The 20777-nt window shown below is 34.2% G+C and overlaps 1 protein-coding gene and 1 pseudogene across 2 annotated transcripts; both read right to left on the bottom strand.

Annotated features, from left to right (window-relative positions):
• Window positions 1-4169: 4169 nt before the first annotated feature.
• On the bottom strand, window positions 4170-7918 carry LOC145807412 (chloroplast envelope quinone oxidoreductase homolog pseudogene; annotated as a pseudogene). The gene has a single exon (XR_014350467.1). The product of XR_014350467.1 is annotated as a chloroplast envelope quinone oxidoreductase homolog pseudogene (transcript).
• A 6195-nt stretch (window positions 7919-14113) lies between these two features.
• Window positions 14114-20114, bottom strand: LOC114267311 (superoxide dismutase [Cu-Zn], chloroplastic). Its single transcript, XM_028208346.2, has 8 exons — window positions 19650-20114; window positions 19315-19376; window positions 19174-19213; window positions 18935-19030; window positions 18818-18849; window positions 18643-18718; window positions 18424-18477; window positions 14114-14313 (listed from the first exon to the last, which is right to left on the bottom strand). The coding sequence occupies exons 1-8, from the start codon at window positions 19897-19899 to the stop codon at window positions 14288-14290; spliced, it is 636 nt and encodes a 211-aa protein (XP_028064147.2). The 5' UTR covers window positions 19900-20114; the 3' UTR covers window positions 14114-14287.
• Window positions 20115-20777: the final 663 nt, after the last annotated feature.

Consider the following 20777-nt stretch of genomic DNA (forward strand, 5'->3'; position numbering starts at 1 on the left):
TATAGTTTTTGTCAATTGAAACGGAATTAGTGACAATAATGAGGCAAATAGGAAGTCGGGTCAAAACATATAGTATAAAGATATGCACATGAACACTGACAGAGAAATTTAATATAGGGGCATCTATTAATTATAATTTTAAAAATTTTCTTTCCCAATCAATAACAATCACATAATAATAATTTTTTGAGATAATATTAAATACAAAAAATTAATATTAACAGAAATTAATATTTTTAATTTTAGCACAATCAAATCCCTAATTTTAACACAAACAATAACAAACCAAAATTCCTAATTTTAACATAAATCACCACCAATCAAAATTCATAGTTTTAGCATTTCAAAATCTCTTATTTTAACATAAATAATAACAAATAAATTTTTTTTTTACAAAATCAAAACTTAACAAATAACTATAAATTAATATTCATAATTTTTATTTAAAAGAAAAAAATAATAAATAAAGTTACCTGTAAACAATGAAGAGAAGACACCAATATTGTAGTGTGGTCCCAAATCTGTGTTGTGTGATCCCAATCTGGTGAATCGTGAGTCCGTAAATTGCAAAACAACAAAGGGAGACAAGAGAGACAAAGAAGACAAAGAAAATACGGAGACACTTAACAAGTACTGTGAATAAATAAAACAAAAAAATTAAAAACTCTATACACTTTTAAAGTTTTAAAAATCCTGCCGACTGTCGCTGAAAGCCTTGCCCAAAAAGTGTTTTTTTTTTTGTTTTTTTTTAGATTAACCCTTGCCCAGCAAGTTAAGAATAAAAAAATAAAAAAATAAAAAAATAAAAAAAATAGGTCGAGACTTTGGAAATTTGGAAGGAGAGGGGCTGTATTAGTGTTTATCAGTTTTTGTGTGTGTCGGTGTTTAGCTAAGAATCTAGGACCCAAAAAAAAAAAGAGTCCTGCTACAGATCCCCACTGGGGGTCGACCCCCAGTGACGTGGCGAACAGCCATTCGTCAGTTTTCTTTTTTTTTTTTTTTTTTTTCCTTTCTGGCCAATCACCCACAGCCACGTGGGCTGGGGGTCGCTGGGGGTCCCCCGCATTTTCCAAAAAAAAAATTAAAAAGTCAGGATATGAGATGCCAGTGTTTGGTTTGGGGCTGTATGTTCATGTTTAGCTAAGACTTAAAACAAAACAAAACAAAACAAAAAAAAGTTGAAATGTCAAGGGGCATGTGACCCCCTAGGCTCTTAGATGGTGTTTGTTTTGAGGGATTGAGGGGGTGGGATTGTACTATTAGTCCATTCGGACTAATAGTCCGTTGTTTGGTTCAAAATTTTTACACTAGACTATTAGTCCCAAATCCATTGGACTATTGTGTCCCATGGGGGGTGGGACACAAATGCAATAAGGGGGGATATCGGACTAGGGGTGTATTTGTTTGGACGAACTGAATAATGAGGGGATTATAATCCATCAGACTGTTAATTTTGGGATACATTGTCCTCGGACTATTTGATTGAACTGGATGTATATCCTATGTTTGTTTAGTCATGAAATTAGATGTCTGGATTAGATTATTTTTAATGAATCCAATGTTTGGTTGGACAGACTAGATAAGGATAAATGTTCAAAATACTATTTTACCCTTATAATTTATAATTTTTATTTAATATATAATTTTAAATTTGTAATCTATAATTTATAATTTATAATTTAACAACACTAAAAAATTTTAATTTATAAGGCCATAAATTTTAATTTATTATTTTCAATTAAATTAAATTCATAATTTATATTTTTATTTAATATATAATTTTAAATTAACAACACTAAAAAAATAATTTTATTTAATATATAAATTTAATTTTTTAACAACACTAAAAAAATAATTTTATTTAATATATAAATTTAATTTTTTAACAACACTAAAAAAATTTAATTTATAAGGCCATAATTTATAATTTATTATTTTTAATTAAATTAAATTTATAATTTATAATTTATATTTATATTTTTTATTTAATATATAATTTTAAATTACAACACTAAAAAAATAATTTTATTTAATATATAAATTTAATTTTTTAACAACACTAAAAAAATTATAAGGCCATAATTTTTAATTTATTATTTTTAATTAAATTTATTTTATAATTTATATTTTTTATTTAATATATAATTTTAAATCAACAACACTAAAAGAATAATTTATAAATGTTCAAAAGACTATTTTACCATTTTTCAATTGTTTATTAAGTAATAGCATGAGGATAAAATGGACATTTCACACATTAATCCCATGAGATACCAATCCCATAGAAATAATCTCACCCTTCCCCCTAGGATACAATAATCCCTCATATAAGGGACTAATAGTCCGAAAGAACTATTAATCCAGAACAAAAAAATTGAACCAAACAATGGACTATTAGTCGGACTAATAGTCTGATCTCAATGAAATAATCCCTCAAAAGAAACACACTCTAGGTGGTGGACCATTTTAACCCTCTACTATTTAATTATGTATTATATTTAGTAAAATTCAATAAAATTTAAATGTCTCAATTTTAAAATAAAATAATTTTATTTAATTTTTATTGATGTTTTATTTATTTAATTTTTTTAAATAATTTTTTATAGATATTTTATTGATTTTTTATTTTAAAATTTTGTTTATATTTTATTTAATTTCATTATTTAAATTTTAGTAGATGTTTTATTTAATTTCATTATTTAATTATTATTATTTTTTAAAATAAATTTATTTAAAATTTTAATTAAAAATAACATATATTTTTATTGATATTTTATTTATTTAATTTTAAAAAAATAAATTTATTTAATTGTGTAAAAAATAAAATAAAATAATTTTTATTTAATCTAGTTAAAAATAATTAAAATAGTTAAAATATGTTTAATATTGCTATTATTTAGCAAATAATTGAAAAGGATAAAATAGTAATTTGAACATTTATCATTTTTCATAATATTCCAAACAAACATTGGATTCATATCTTATCCAACCAAATAGTCTTTTCATGACATCTAATTCCATGACTAAATAAACATGAGATACAAATCCAGTCTGACTAAATAGTCTAAGAACAATGTATCCTAACACTAACAGTCCGATAGATTCCAATTCCCCTTAGTGCCTCCGTCGCTCCACATGGGGCAAAAAGTAGAGAAATGTAAAAACAAAAAGAGAATGGGTTGTAGATATCAATATGTTTGTGACTACTAATAAGTGCCTTAAATTGAAACCAAACCATTATCATTAGTCATGGGGTGTGACTCAAAGTGATTACACTACTCACTCTACAAGCAAAAGAGACCAACAAAAAGAGAACATAAATGCTATATATTATAGTGTCTGCAAAATTAAATATATAATATAGATTTAAATTTGATATCATATATTACCACACTTAAAATGAATCTGATTTACACATTATAAATTTTGAATACTTCAAAAAAAATTTCTTCTAAATATATATAACATTGTCTAAAAAAGAAACAAACAAAAAAACAAAGCTCAACTGTTCCACAACTCTCTCTCACTCTCTATCATGCTTATGAGGGACACTAGCGGTAGTGTTGTGTGTGTAGTAGTAGAAGTGGTATTTGAGTGATGTCTTTAGTAGTAGTGATGTGTAGGACAACCACTTTTGTAGTTGTGGAAGTTGCAACTGATGCATATGTTCACAAACCAAAGTGAAAGATAAGGTGCCCATCATACACAACCCCTTTCATTCAATGACAAGGACTTTATGCCAAACTCCAACCCTATATATTAATTATTAAGTTTTCACAACCACTCATCCACTCATCTCCTCTTTGCTTCTTACTCTCACACTTGACTTGTCTCCTTAATTAACTCTTGATTAATCAAACCTAAAAACTACCCTTCCTAATCCAATGCCACGTGCGCACACACAGGCGGAGGGAGGGGTAGCTAGTACGGGCTTGGCCCTTTCAAAATTTTATTATTTTTTTTTTACATTTTTAAAATATTAAACCATTTTCACCAAATAACACTAAAAAAAAATTCAGTCATTTTCATTGTTAATATAATATTGCCAATTGTATAGCTTTCTCTTTTCTCTTTTTGCTTTCGGTGGTAATGCCCATCATTTGGAATCCAATGTATATTGCTTCTCTCTATAAAGAGAGAGTTGATTTCTCTTGTAATTACATCACATACAATACAGAATATCAACAATACATCAATCAATAATATCAATCATCAATACATATTTCATTCTCTCTATTTTTCTATACATCAAATTTAATATGGTATCAGAGCAAGGTTAAGAACCTATTCATTCTGCTTCACCGGCGGGCGGCAGCCTCGCCTTGGTCGCCCGCCGGACCTCTACACATACCCAGACTGTAACTTCATCTTCCTCTCTCTTACCTCTCAGCTCTCTCTCTCACAAGACACACACATGGGGAGGGATATGGACACCATCTCTCTCTCTGCAATTTTCTCTGTTGGATCTCTCTCGCTGCAACAAACTCACCTCCTCTCTCTCGGCATGCATCTCTCTCTCTCGCTGGTGAGGGATTAAAAGAGAGGTGGAGACAGACACACACAGGGACACTCTACCATCCCTTTGTCTTTTTCACTCCACGGATTTTCTTTGTTGCATGACCATCCATAATCTTAGCCCAAGCCTCTTCAGCCTTACTCAGATGATACTTCGAGTCTATCACTGTCTTAAGCTTCCCTTCCTTCACCAACTTCACCAGATACTCGAGGTTCTGAGCCTTGGGTACTAAAAGCAGTGGCACAAGCTGCTTCTTAGAGAATGTGAGTTTCTTCATTGCAAAAGTCATCACCGCACTCGGACTGGGAGTCAAATCAATTACCTTCCCATTTGTGCTCAGACTAGGCTCGAAAGTAGACCAAGGAAAGCCCATGGCGCAGTGGATGACAGCATCATATTTCTTGCCCGATGGGCTCTTCAGAGCTTGCCCCTCAGGTGTTTTGTAGTCGATTACCTCATCGGCACCTAAGCTCTTCACGAAACCGATGTTGCGGGCCCCGCAAGTGGCCGTCACATGCGTGTTTCCGAGCTTTGCGAGTTGAACCGCATAGTGACCAACGCCGCCAGAAGCAGCCGTGATCAGAATATTTTTTGTCGGGCCAGTTCCGTCGAGCTTGACCCCTGCTGGTTGGGTAAGGGCCTGGTGAGCTGTAAGAGCAGCAACAGGTAAGCTCGCGACTTCTGCTGCTGATACCTCAGGTGGCTTTGGAACTGTCAGAGTCTCGCTAGCCACGGCAAACTCAGCTAGTCCACCTCCACTAAAATGACTAAGCACAGCTACAACTTTGTCACCAGCTTTAAATTTTGTGACTCCAGATCCAACCTCCACTACTTCTCCTGCTATATCAGTTGCAGGTATGCAAGGAAATTTGCGAGGAAAAAGAGGACGCAGGATGCCTTTCTGAATTTTCCAATCAACTGGATTTAAGCTTGTTGCTTCCAGTTTTAGCAAAACCTCGCCCTTTTTTGGAGCAGGAACAGGAACTTCGACATGCTTCAAACCAGCAACTCCTCCTCCATAACAGTCGTACTGAACCGCATTCATGAGCTTCCCTGCCATTTTCTTTCACAAATCGCAATTTCTGAAGATTTCGTCAGCCAGAAACTCCTTGAAACACACAGCACCCACTACCCTTTTCTTATTATTATATCCACTTTTTCATTTTAAAATATTCTTCACCCTAAACCATAATCACACCGCTCCACGGCCCAACCTTTATTTTCCTTCTTATCAAGCTTAGCTGGTCTCACTTTCTTTAAAAAAAAAAAAAAAAAAAAAAAAAAAAAAAAAAAAAAAAAAAAAAACAAACAAAGAGCAGGAACCGATACACATGATCTGCACACCTCACACTGTCACTCTCTCTCTCTCCTTTTCTACTTTCCACCCAACCACTTGTTTTTCTTAAATATTTCACCCCACTCATTCTCTCTCCCACTACATGGATATTCTCCTCCTTTGTCTACGACTCCAATTTCCCTTTCTTTTTATTTTATTTTATTTTATTTCTTTCTTTATTTTATTTATTTATTTAACACAAAAAAAAAAAAAAAAAAGAAAGGCAGAAGCCGAACTGCACACTAAACTCCTTTTATTCATGCTGGGGATCCACCCCGATCACCATTTTACACAACACATAACAAAAAAAAAAAAAAAAAAAAAAAAAAAAAAAAAAAAAAAAAAAAAAACCAACACACAAACCACCCACATCCACAGGTGGGATTTTTCTTCTCTACTCTGCCGCCGGTCTCTTCTTCTTGCCTCCGTCCTGGGCGGCCCTTGCCGGTGTTGCCTCCGTGTTTCCCACTCCACTGGGCATGATCACTCCCCCAACCTCTTCCACTGCAGCATATGGCGGACCTCCAAATCGGAACATCACGGTGGCCTTCCGCTTCAGCTCTTTGTTTTCTGCCCTTAGCACGCTTATCTCTGCTCGCGCATCCTTATACATGCGTTGGAGCAGAGCCAGTTGGGCGTTTAATTGCTGCACCTCATTTGTCCTACTCTGCAGCCGGTGCGACAAGTTTGTGACCGCCGTCATGGACTCCACACATGCCTTCAAAGTATACTGATTCGCCTCCACATCCGTTTGCACTGCCATTTTTTGCTCCACCGACTGCATCGGAAAGTTCAACGGAGCAAACCCAGTGGTGTTTGGTTGAGGTTCACGGGACACCACACCTGCTATCTCTCTTGTGGACTCGTTGAGGTCGGGAAAGAGAGTAAGTAGACCACGGGACGACGAAGCCATTTTCTCTCGCAACAGAGTGTTACAGACTCTCTCTCTCAGCACAACAGTGTTACAGCCTCTCTCTCTCAGCACAACGCAGACTTCTTCAGAGGTTTCTCTCAGTTTCTTGTCTGAGCCTCTGCCTCGGCCTCAGCTCCGTCTTGGTTAAATAGCCGAGGCAGCCACGCGCATCGCGCGCCTCTTCTCGCCGACAAACTGGCACGCCTTTTCATGGCACGCCTTTTGATGCATTCGGGCACGCCTTTTGATGGCACGCCTTTTGAGGGTGCGGGCACACCTTTTGAGGGCACGACTTTTGAGGGCTCGATATCTACATCCATGTATATTTTTTGGGCAGCCTATATACACACTCATACAGTGTCTGCTACACCGGTCAGCTTTATCAATCCCTTTATTTCAACCTCAAATAGGTTTCTATCTTTACACCTATTTGAGTTTGAGGGGGGGTTATACCGTATCATGTATAAGTCACCCATGGCGCACTCCCTAAGTCACCCCCTTGGTGCACCACCACAATCTTCTACAACGGTCCGACATGACCCCGTAAACTGTCCCGACATTGATTCCGGTCAGCTGCTACATCGGTCCGACATGACCTCGTAAACTGTCTTCTACATCGGTCCGACATGACCCCATAAACTGTCTTCTACATCGGTCTGACACGACCACACAGTGTCTGCTACAACGGTCCGACATGACCCCGTAAACTGTCCTGCTACAACGGTCCGACATGACCCCATAAACTGTCTTCTACAACGGTCCGACATGACCCCATAAACTGTCTTCTACATCGGTCTGACACGACCACACAGTGTCTGCTACAACGGTCCGACATGACCCCGTAAACTGTCTGCTACAACGGTCCGACACGACCATACAGTGTCTCCTATCCCATTTTTAATTGTCAGCTTATTTTTCTGTTTTGTTACTCTCTCCAAACTCAAGTTGGCTAGTACCTATCCTCCTTGAGTTTGAGGGGGGCTGTTAATATAATATTGCCAATTGTATAGCTTTCTCTTTTCTCTTTTTGCTTTCGGTGGTAATGCCCATCATTTGGAATCCAATGTATATTGCTTCTCTCTATAAAGAGAGAGTTGATTTCTCTTGTAATTACATCACATACAATACAGAATATCAACAATACATCAATCAATAATATCAATCATCAATACATATTTCATTCTCTCTATTTTTCTATACATCAAATTTAATATTCATCTCCAATTTAAGAATTTGAGCTTTGGCTCATGCGAACACGCGCATCAAGTGCATGTTCCTATCAAAAACGAGACATAGATTCCCCTTTTAAGACCTTCCCTACATGCTACTTAATGAAATAACCTTGATGTGGAAAATTTATAGGACTAGTATGTCTGTTTTGCTTCTGACCACTCATAGTCGGTCATGTAAGAAAAAGTTGAATTTAGCGTATCACTTTGTTAGAATCAACCTCCTTAAGAATATTTTTTTTATTTTTAAAATGAGGTCTCAAATCTTATTTTTCTCCATATAACCGATCATGAATAGTTTAGAAAATTTTAACGAGATAGTTTGAAACCACTTAATCATACTCCTTACTCAAGTGAGGTTTCTAGCTTAGAGGCATACAGGGTCTAATAGATGGCTTTCTCTTATATAAATGCTAAAGGAAAATGCTACTCTTGCTTAGAATTTGTTTGGTTTGTATTAATGTTTGGTATGACATAAGTTGCAGTGTCAAAAGTGGAAAAACCATGTCTAAGAACTACCCTAATCATAAAGGCTGCCCTCTCACCATCTGTTTACAGATGAATCTGCTGATCAACCTTCACTTTCAAGGCATTCCTCAAAAGTCATGGTCCCCTAAACATTAGATATATAAATACTTTTAAAAAAGAAGGCCTTTTGATCTTTTAGGCTGTGTTTGAAGGCAAGCATGCACTATGGTACACATCCCTCAAAAAGTGTGTATCATATATGCACCTTATAATTATAAAAAAAAAAATGACATAATTTTATATTTTCTGAATTATAACTAAAAAAATGTTATAACCAAATACAACATGAAGTATAATTAAAGATTTCATGAGTCATAACTAAAGAAGAAAATGACATAACTAAGGGTACATATGGTATACCTCTTTCAAAAGTGTGTATATTAGAATTTTCTGTATTTGAATTATGAATTTGAGTAAAGATTTAAAAATAAAAAAGCAAAGGGAAAAGACAAAGTGAAATATAAATAAAATATAAGTTAAATTTTTTTATTTTCTAAATCTCTATCTAAATCCATAATTCAAATACAGCTAATGCAAAGAGTGAGAAATTGTTTACCTAATTAGGTTACTTGTTAAAGCAAGTGAAATGAGGTTTGTTGGGCTTTTTCAATCAGGCATGATTCATGATCTGTACGATTGTGGTAAGGTAGAACGGAGCCCTAAATCTTACTAATTTAAGAGCTTAATTATAATAAATCTTGAAGAAAAATATAATTCGTGCTCGGTATTAATAGCTGAAAGCATCACTAGCTTACGTTCTCACTAGAGTAGCATGATACATGCAGAATCCCCTTTCGAGAATTGACCGGCTACTTGGTTAGTGGTTAATTTGCTAAGATCATATAGTTGAATCTAGGTAGATTACCACAAATACTTGAGTCTTCAACTTTGAAGACAATCCAGTGTGTACAGAATTCCATTCAAGCTCTGTTTAAAACCCCACAAAACATATTCCATTTTTCTTTGCAATTCTCTGATTATTTTATGCTCCCAATAACACTTCAAAAAAAAAAAAAAACACTTTTTGTTCATAAATCTAACTTGTTTTCATTTCAACTATACCGGATCTCTATCTCCATTTGTATATTCACTATTGTTTATTTGTTGTTGTTGTTGTTGTTGTGTTTCCCCCACACAACTCACATTTCATATTAATAATTTATCTGTCCAAGTTCAAAATGAAATCAAAATGTTGTAAAATAATGTCTTTATTGTAAACTACACATTCAAAACTCAGTCGCTTTGCTTTAACTTTTAAATTTAGACCATCTAATATCTAATTACATTGCAGTGAAAAGAATGGAAGAGGATCAAGATCCCATTTTCGAAGTCAACCACCAATAAAAGTAACTCTTAAAAATCCCAAAGGCTTTTGAGGATAAAGTCAAGATAAACCCCAAGTCTTACAACAGTGGGTTGGCCGGTGACAGAGGGAGGAAAGGGATGGCTTGAAACAACTGAAAGTTTAAAGTTCAACAAGTAGGTGAAGGAAAAGTGAAAAAGTAGAGTTTATTATCAACCTAAAGCAAAGAAGACATTATTGGAGTGTGTCCTACATCGCCTATCTGTCCTAATTATAAAGTTCTAGTTTTCCTCGTCTTAATATCTAGATTTTAAGGAGTGAGAGCTGGGTTTTTTAATTTGATATCTAAGGGGGATTGTTGGTCTGGATTTGGGCCATCATCATGCCGTGGCAAAGGTTCGGATTAAGACCGAGTCATAAACCCATCATGGCACGTGCTAGGGGGATTGTTGGCCTGGGTTTGGGCCATCATCATGCCATGGCGAAGGTCCGGGTTAAGGCCGAGTCATAATCAACTTGTGACCTTTGGTGCTATACCCTTAAGGGAAATAATGTTGTGCCTTTACCACTACCTATGAGTTTTGGTAAGATTGGCATACTACTTGAGGGCAGTGATGGGGGAATTGTTGGCCTGGATTTGGGCCAGCATCATGTCGTGGTTAAGGTCCGGGTTACGGCCGAGTCATAGTTAACTTGTGGCCATTGGTGTTGTACCCTTAAAAGGAATAATGTCGCGTCTTTACCACTACTTGTGGATTTTGGTAAGATAATAAGTGCTTGATACTATTGATATCAGAGCTTGGTTGAGCCTGTGACTGGTGTACCGTTTGTCCGGCTACTGTATATTGTGGTCCATGAGGATGTATTGGAATGTGTCCCACGTCACCTAGAGTTACCCCATCCGTACTAATTAGAAGACTTTAGTTTCCCTCTCCTTAATACGTAGGTAGCTCGGACTTTTTAATTCACATCTGGTACCTTGTGAAAATGAAATCAATATCATTGTCAGTGTGGTTCCGAAAAAAGAAATGAAAAAATAGCTCAATATTGAAAGTCTTTTCAAATCCAGAAATGTTGAAGAAGAGAAAAAAAAAAAAAAAAAAAATAGGTCAAATGTTGAGAGTCTTTTTAAATCCAAAAATGTTTCTACTTGTGTTTTCCACCATCATATAACTGTAATTTCTTTTCTTAAATGCAAATAGCCATAATCAATCTTTTCAAATTCAGAAATGTTAAAGAGAGGGAAAAAATAGCTCAATGTTGAGAGAGTCTTTTCAAATCCAGAAATGTTTATGCTTGTGTTTTCCACCATCATATATATAACTATAATTTATTTTCTTAGATGCAGATAGCCATAATCAGTAAAAAATTACTGCTTGCTTGTGTTTTTCACCATCATATATATAGCTATAAAAAAAAAAAAAAAATTCTTAAACGCGGACAGCCATTTATAAAATCAGTTCAAAAATTAGTCTAACTTTCACAATTTCTCGGCTTCTTGGCATAGAAAATAAGTTCAATGCCAGCATTGATATTAGAAAGAAACATCATATGCTTGCTTGTGCTTTCACCATCATATATATAACTATAATTTCTTTTCTTAAATGCGGACGGTCAATATGTAAAATCAGTTCAAAAACCGGTCCAACATCCACAATTTCTCGGCTTCTTGGCATAGAAAATAAGTTCAATGCAAGTATTGATATTATTGTTCACTGCCGAGTCAAAAGTATAGAAAGAAACATCATATATGAACATGACCGTACCAATTAGGGGTGTGCATAATACCGCCGAAACCGCCGAAACCGCCAAAACCGCACCGTACCGCACCGCCAAGGCAAATTTGTTATTATTTGTCAATTGAACCGCCGGTTTTTGGTAAGAAAAATGGCAAATTCTAGTAACACTTTCATCAATCCGCCGGTTTCTATTTTTTTTCCAAACCGCACCGACCCGCACCGCTATTAAATCATGTTTTATAGGATTCTAAAAATTCTTTTTTACTTAAGTTTGCTTGTTGTTCTATACCTTAGAATATAGTATTACATTACTGCTCGAGGGGAATTTTATGTATTGTATTTGATTATTGTAGCTTCCACAGATGCTTGTAATGAACTGATGGCATAGTCGTTGATATTATCATGTTATTGCTACACTTGCTGCATCAGAAGAAACCTTCGCAAGATGCTTAACATCATGATATCTCTCGTCTTTTTTTTACTCTTTGATTTAAGTTTTGTAATTTGAATTATATTTTTTATAAACCGCCAATCCGCCCGAACCGCCAAGGCAAATCCGCCATTATTTGCCAACTGAACCGCCGGTTTTTGATAAGGAAAATGGCAAATTCTAGTGGCACTTTTATCAATCCGCCACCCGCCATACGGTTTCTATTTTTCTCTCAAACCGCACCGACCCGCACCGCGCACACCCCTAGTACCAATAGTCGCGTGGCCAAAAAATTCCTTTGAGTGTATTGTTTAATCAGTTATCATCAATGTTATTTAAATTATATAAATATATAAATATATTTAGTAAATATAATTGGGACGGGAGAAGCAAAATCCTTCTCTGCTCCGCTTCATCAGCACAATAGAAAAAACTCATACAGGTAAGGATGTAAGGGCAAAGCTGTGCGAGGGAAATGACCATTCCTAATTTGGCCAAATAAAGCATTTTCTTTGTATGGACAACCTTATTCTCCCTAGGAACAATCTAGAATTTACAATTAAGTATAGTGCTCTCTTGAAACCTTTCACAACCTTTCTAGAACTATTTAGAATCTACTTTAGAATCTTCTATACAAGTTCTAAAATTATGTTCAATATTCTTACATTTTCTTAAAGTTTTTGGGAGATTCCGAAACCTTCCATTAGCCTCTAATGTTCTAACCCCCTCATCTGGTGAAGACTTTGTGTAGACAGTAGAGTGGCCAAAAAGTTTCTTCAGTGGTATCATTTAGTCAGTTATGAGCAATATCATTACATCATATTTTTAATTTTAGAATGCATATCAAAATAAATTTTTACAACTATAAATATACTAAAATATCAAAGATAATAATATTACAAAGCAATTCAAACTAGTCAAATTACACAACAATACTTAGGAACACGAATATACTATTTCTTCAATAAAATTAAAAACAGCAAGATTGCGATTTTCAATCAATCAAATAGAGAGAATAGACAAAATGATTCTTGTTGATAAAAACAAAATAGGTTAAGCTTTTCTCATGGTGGTCATTTCAATTTGAGAAAGCATTTCAATTTGGTAAGCCCATTTTGGGACCAACTTCGGTGATCCAAACTGTTCACTTTTTAATACTCGTTTAATAAAATATTTATGTAGAAAATCAAGATGATCGAATATCGATAGTTATATGTTTGAATCAAATTTATATTATAAAAAATAAATGGTTATTCTTAAAATTATATTTATCATATATTTTTTTTAACAAATATGATTCGAAGATATAATTACCGATATTAAATTATTTTTATTTTTTATATACATATTCTACTTAACAAATCTTAAAAATGAACGATTTAAATAATCAAAATCAATTCAAAAATGGACCTACAAAACTCAAACATTCTCAAATTGAGACGATAACTTGAGAGAAACCAAATCCAAAATAAAATGTCATCGTAAGGAATTAACAATTTCATACTTCAAAAGAAGTCTGTTTTTCTTTTTCTTTTTTTCATTTTTTTATATAAACTCTACTTATATATAAAATTTATATAAAAAATAATAATAAAAAGAATCTTTATGAATATTTTATTTTAAAATAAAAGGTCCATATTAAATTACTTCATATTATACAAAAATTATATATGAATTTTTTTTATATCATTATTCAAAAAAAATAATACCATGATATTTATTATGTCAATAAGGCTACACTCATCATATTTTTACATGATATCTAATATATAACATACATAACAATTATTGTAATAATATCCATATAAGCCTCATTTATATTTATATTCATATTCAATCATTAATAGTTATACGTACTAAACAAAAAAATGATATAAAAATATAACAAACATAAAATTAATTATTTTTTGTTAAACCAAAAAAAAAAAATTGTTGATATATCTATTTTCTTGAACAATTTTAATGTTGTCAATTTATGAAATCCTCTCAAAAATTTTATATAATAGTACATTACTCTTTTAAAAAAAAAAACATTCAAAGTCCAGTAGGTTAATTGAACCCACTACATCATGCACAGCTCCACCCATGCATAGCAAGGTCACATTTATTGGAGACTGAATACACAAAAACAAGATTGATTCTGCAAGCTTTGCCACTAACAATTGCCGTTCACAGAATACGAAAGTCCATCCTCGGCTTTCAATAACATTGAGCGCTATATTAAGCATGCAAAGGAAGTAAAACAAGCAAGTCACTAGTACACAGCGGATTGATTCCAAACAAGGATCTGTCCTTAAACTGGAGTCAAACCAACCACACCTGAAAACACAGTTTCACAATAAGAACTCATAAGCAAGTTAAGCATGTAAAGCAACTCCCAAAAACCAAACCAATCATTGCAGATAAGGAGGCACAGATATTGCTGAGAGATGACATTTGGATGAGCAAGCATGCAAAAGTAATGATCAAGCGTAATATTTGGATGAGCTTAGAATCCCTTCAAATTTTATAGAATGCACAACTTCGCATCAAGACATCATAAGGAACTAATGCAGCAAAAGAGTAGATCAACATAAACCCACCATGGTAACCACAGTAAAATAGAAACTTCACAGGCATATATTTTCATAGGAGGTTCAGCAAAATGGATGTCTTCTCATCATGTCAACAATATTGACATCATCCAAATGAAGTACAAGTTCTTCATGTCACATTTTTTTCATGAACACACCATTTCTTTGAATCTTCTATGGTTCTGTACTATTTATAGTTTCACTAGAAATATTGGCGTACAAGTCTATTTCTTTATTTCTTCAATGTTTTTATAAATTGTATCTGATACTAGAGGGAGACTAGGGAGCTAGATTTTCCGCTAAACGAACATCATAAAAGTCAGTTGTCACTTAAATAGGAAAATATATTTAAGAGCCATGGACTTGACTTTGCACTAAATTTTAATACGTTAAGTGGAAGGTAGATTTAGATTTTAAATCACTCTCCACCAAAAAGTAGGGGTCAAGCTACCTATTACCTCTCTCGTACCCTGCTGTAAGTGGCGGCCTCGTGCACTAGATATGATCATTTTTATTAAATAAAATTTATATGAAGCTCAATTTCAAAAAATTATACTCAAAAGCATTGAAAACTAATGTTTCGGTACTTCATTTGGGTTTTATTACCCAGACTCTCAGGCATATATAGTTATTAACATTTGGATGTCTACAATGATAGTTCAAACACCAATCACATGTCATTCCATTAGACAAAAGTAAAATCAACATACTGCAATATTTAAAATTAATTATTTAATAGATAGAAAAGCATGAAGGACTTGTATCTAATTTTTGCGCTTCATTTAATGGTGGAAAGAAACAAGAAGATCCAATATTCCACAAAAAATCCTCATATTGTGCTCCTTCACAATAGCCATAACGGGGTCAAGAGCCAAGCCTTCCACCTCTTTCCTACCCTACCACCCAACCAAGCATGCCAAAAGTCTGTTACCAAACATCACAAGACTCAAATCCAATGCCTTGCAATGTAAATGCAGGTACAGATGATTCACCTAATTAGACTTGCACATGCAACAGCAATTAACCGTGATATGACAACTCTTACTGAGAGTATCAATGGAAAAATCTTCTCATGAGCAGCATTCCAAACAAAAAACACAACCTTAAGCCAACTGACCAAACCCCTTTCCAGGAGGACGCTCCACCGTCACCTAGCAAAGCTCCGTGAAAAGATTTCACCTCAAGCACACCATGACAAGATGACGGAGGAACCCAACAACACATATTTGTTTCCTTCAAAAACTGGATGTTCATAAAGGAGCTGAAATAAAGCCAAAAGCTCGTCTGCCTTCTAGTCTTGCACATGCCCCTCAGAAAAATCCCAAAAGGAATGGATACCATCATCCCTCCAGATATACTCCACCACAGTAGCCCCCTCATTCCTATCCAGATAAAAAATAGTTGGGAATAATCTTTCCAAGGTCTAATACTCGCTTCAGTTGTTCTCAATTTAAAAGGTGAGCAAAGTATGAAGAGGAGGAGGCCACTAAGGCTTCATTTCGTAATCAGGTTCTTGTGTTGGGTATAGACCAGAGGAAGTCAAACTGGGTTAAAAAGGAAAATGGACCATGGATAAGAGGTGTGGGACAGAGAGAAAGCTCAACACCTGACCATTTTTTTTTGGATCTATTAGTCTCAATAGCCTCTCTCTCATAAATGAAAGCCCAACGTCAAGGTGGTCAACGATTGGACACTGAGAAACTGTTTTGATCCAACAGGGATATTCTTTTGTGGTGACCGAGGGGAATATTGGGCCATCATTCTAGCTTGTGGCTCAATCTCAAAGCCATGCCAACGTAAGTGCAATTAGCTCGCGCCAGGTTTCTCAAGACTTGCTTAAGCCCAAGGTTTTGAAACCCGGACCGGATCGGCCGGTTCAACCGGTGACCGGATGGGGTTCCAGTCCTGTTAGCCCACTTAAACCGGCCAATTGCAAAAACCGGGCTATTTATTGAAAACCGGTGAACCCACCGGTTAAACCGGTGAACCGGTTGACCCGGTCACGGGTTGATCGAACCGGTCTGGCTCCTATTTTTTTTTTTTTTTTTTTTTTTTTTTTAAGTTTTTCTTTTGTTTTCTTTCTTTCTTTCTTTCTTATTTTATATATATATATATATATATATTATATATAAAATATAAGAATATAAGAAAATTTTAATTTGAAACTTTTTTTAAGGGTCTCCTCTTGTGAGGAATCCCATTAAGAGTTTTGATGAAATTATTGTGAAAGTCTTCACCTATTTATAAGAAAAAAATTCTTTCAAAAAGACTCAAGAAATCCATGTGGGATTCAATCAAATGTATTGGAGGGAATATTGAAATTTTGATATCCCTCCAAAATTTTTGCTCTCCTTTCAATCAAATTATTTGAATTAAAATCATATGGAAGGAATATTAAATATTTGATTTCATCTTCCAAAATTGAAATTAATAATATTTCAAAATATATTATTATATTTTTCAGTAAAAAAAATATTAAGACAAATATTTAAGATAATTTAATACTCTTAATATTTTTAATTTTTAATTTTATTACTTATATTTTTATTTAAATATAATTTTAATATATTTATTACGTCACGGTTCAATTCCAGTTCAACCTGACCGTTGAACCGGTGACCCGTCCACCCGATCCTTTTTCTGGTTCATTCACCGGTCTGGTTTTTAAAACATTGCTTAAGCCTATAAATCCTCTCCGTTGTGCTACTTTTCCTCTTCAAAAGTGCTTTAAACATATAGGAGAACCACCCAAACCCTCTGTCCCAAAAGCAGCCTATACACTACTGTATTTTACCCCCAAATAACCTGCTTTTGACATGCATGTACTGTGATCTCCCAAGCCAAATTCACTACACCACCCTTCCTCTTAGCACAACACAACCTATGCCACAACTACTTGAACCCATCCCCCCTCTATGTTACCTAGAACATGAATCGTTCTAGTACGTGAAACGGGAACGGGAACGGGAACGGGAACGGGAACGTGGTACGCCACATGCTCTAAAATGTGGTACTATAAGGGTAGGCTTGTATATATTATACTTCAGAATTTAGGGTATTTCTAAAGTAAATTTTTTTTAACTATTAGAAATCTAATAAAATGTAATATTTTTTATGAGCATTATGATTCATTTTTTGATATTTTTGTCTTGTCAAAACTTAACTCACCTTAGATTTAGTTCATTATATTTGATTTTTCTCCTCCTAAGGTAACATTTAAGAACATATATTGAAAAAAACTTTTGGGATCATTTTAGATCACTAAATTTACTGTTTTGGAACGGAAGTGTATCATATTTCGGAACGTGCGTACCAATACATAATTCGTTAGAGTATTAACGTTTTTTGGTAACATAGGTCCCCCTACTATTAGGGAAACAATCCTGACTACCCTACTACCAGTTTCTTCCCCGCGTGATGCCTTTATTCCTCAAGTGAAGCCCTTCCCTGCATCTTGTAGCTCACGGTGGTTCATCAGTAGGGGTCATTAAGGGTAAAACCGTAGTACACTTTCCATACCAGCTAGCAACTTTGATAGAGGAGATCAATGTAATTTCAAAAACCACAAGCAAAGTCCCTTGTAATTGTAAAAAATCTCAAGGGAGGTCCATGTAATTATCCCTTTGTTTCTTTTTCACCTTGACACATGACAAAATAAGCCTTCAACCCCACCCTTTTTTGAAATGTCATACCACCACTTTTCCCCCATGTTACAATGACTTTGGTTCAATTCATAACTTTACTCATAGCTAGGATAATCACTCAAGCATAAAATCAAACATAGCGTGAATATATCTCAAAGCAGCCCAAGACAAGAAACAAGTCAAAGAAATGTGAAGTTAGTGTATTTGCATACCACATGCCAATCGTCCACCTGCATTGCCAGTGGAAAGGCTAAGTTCGTGACCACCTACAAATAGATAACGAAAAGAGATGAATGTACAAAATACCAATAATAACAGATGAAGGAAATGTTTTTACACTTTTTAATTTTTTTGCTGACAAAAATTAGTACAATGATAAAGATAGCAAAAAATTGGAAGTAAAGTTCAAAACAATGAACATGAATTTTTACCCTTTCCAAGGTCATCCTCAAGCTCATGAACCACGAGGGCCCTGCCGATGACAGCATTAGGTCCAGTAAGTGGTATCTGCACATCTCAGCCCAACAGAAATAAGTAACAATAGCAACCGAAAATGCCAAACCCTAAAAAAATTCTACTGAGTCTGTACACGCAAAAAAGCAATACCTGGTTATCCACTATTGTTGCCTCTGCCACCCCTGAATTATGCCAACGAACACAAAAAATGGGTATCACAGATGATACAAACAAATTTTTTTAAGAAATAATTGAAAATGTAATTACCATCAGCATTAGCAACTATGTTTCCCAGGTCACCCGCATGACGGATTTTATCTTCAGGAGCACCGTGTGTCATACCATTAGGATTAAAGTGTGCTCCTATCACAACATAACAATTGAGAACAAAAACCAAAATTATACATTAAACAACAAAAACTAAGATAAAATTTATCATTAAACAAAAAAACATTAATGACCAACATTTCAAGTGGTTTCAAGCCTCAAATATGATCAAATCCAACCTGTTGACATACACCCATTTGTTGTATCTCCAAATTCGTGCTACAAAAACAATAAAAGTCAAAATTTCAGAAATTCACCTATCATTTAAAGCTGAAACTAGATCCAATTAATAAAATAAACAATTTTTTAACAATACTCACTAGATGGAATCCATGAAGTCCCGGAGTGAGTCCTGTAACACGAACATTCACAGTAGTTGGACCTATCCAAAAACAAAACCCATTTCACAATTCGGACTTTCAATTCAATTACACAACTACCCATTTCACAATTCGCTTCGCACTTTCAATTCAATTACACAACTACCCATTTCACAATTCGCATTTCAATTCAATTACACAAATACCCATTTCACAATTCACACTTTCAATTCAATTAAACAAATACCCATTTCACAATTCGCACTTTCAATTCAATTACATAAATGTATTATTCATAGGAATTAGAGAGGCGAAGGGTTAGAAAGAGAAGGGACCATTGTCATCTTGAGTGAGGGTTACAACGCCTTCGACATTGGAGGTGCCTTTGAGGACGGCGACGGCTTTCTTGGTGGCGGCGACGACGACGGTGGAGAGAGGCTTGGGATTGGCGGAGATAGAGAGGGATTGGTGGGTGAGTTTGAGGGAGAGGCCGTGGAAGGAAGAGCGGAGAGGTGGGTTTTTAGGGTTTGAGAGGAGTAGTGGGTAGAGGAGAGCTTGAGATGGGAGTGTTGTATGAGAGGCCATAGTTGTTGTTGCTAATGGGGTTGCCTGATGTACCTAATACAAAAAGGCTAATGGGTCTTGCATTGCATTGGCTGAGGATGAGATAATGTTAATATGTGAGCTACTCTAGAGTCACTCACTGGTATATTCCACACTCTGTTCTCTCTCTCCACTTTCTGGATGGTTCTTTGTTTTTTTTTTTTTTTTTTTTTTTTTTTTTTTTTTTTTTTTTTTTTTTTTTTTTTAAGAGTGGATGGTTCTTTGTTTGAACTCACAAATACAAATAGAGCTAGGGCATGTTTGGTTGTGATTTTTTTTATTAAAAAAAATATGAAAAGAAAGCTTTTCATAATTTTTTGTATGAGTTGAAATTTTTATAATTTTTTTATTTGTTTTTGTTTTTGACTAAAATAGTTAATGCCAAACACCTCTAACTATACACAAATATAAAAGAAAAATATTATGAGCCATGAAATTTTGTCTCAAATTTTATCCAAAAATTAGATATTGATAGAATAATTGTAATTCATAATGTTTTTTGGTACTTTTTTTTGAGCCCTTAGGATTGTTTAATAATATAAAAAAATCATTCAGAATTTTCATACAATGTGAACATTGTCATGAAAATGAGTTTACTTAGAAAAATTACATTTTCAAATCATTTTTATAGATTTATTTTTTTTAATATGAATTTTATATATGGATAGAATTTTTTAAATATAAATGTGCTAATTTTAATTTTATTCACTAAATTATTACTATTTTTTATATTTAAAAAAGATACACTTTAAAATTTAAACAATTTAAACTACATCATTAAATATTTATTATTATTTTTTATTTTGAACAAAGTCTCACAACTAATTTAATGAATATTTGACTGTATGATTTAAATTTTT

The sequence above is a fragment of the Camellia sinensis genome, chromosome 14 (assembly GCF_055761805.1).
Source record: "Camellia sinensis isolate YWXY chromosome 14, ASM5576180v1, whole genome shotgun sequence".
In the NCBI taxonomy this organism is placed as follows: Eukaryota; Viridiplantae; Streptophyta; class Magnoliopsida; order Ericales; family Theaceae; genus Camellia; species Camellia sinensis.

What these genes read in the sequence shown, in the direction of transcription:
- LOC114267311 (XM_028208346.2), bottom strand. Translation starts at nt 19,899, where the DNA reads ATGGCCTCTCATACAACACTCCCATCTCAAGCTCTCCTCTACCCACTA. An exon ending in AAATGGGTGTATGTCAACAG is followed by an intron (nt 19,031 to 19,173) that starts GTTGGATTTGAT and finishes ATGTTGTGATAG; the next exon opens with GAGCACACTTTAATCCTAAT. An exon ending in AGGTGGACGATTGGCATGTG is followed by an intron (nt 14,314 to 18,423) that starts GTATGCAAATAC and finishes CTGTGTTTTCAG; the next exon opens with GTGTGGTTGGTTTGACTCCA.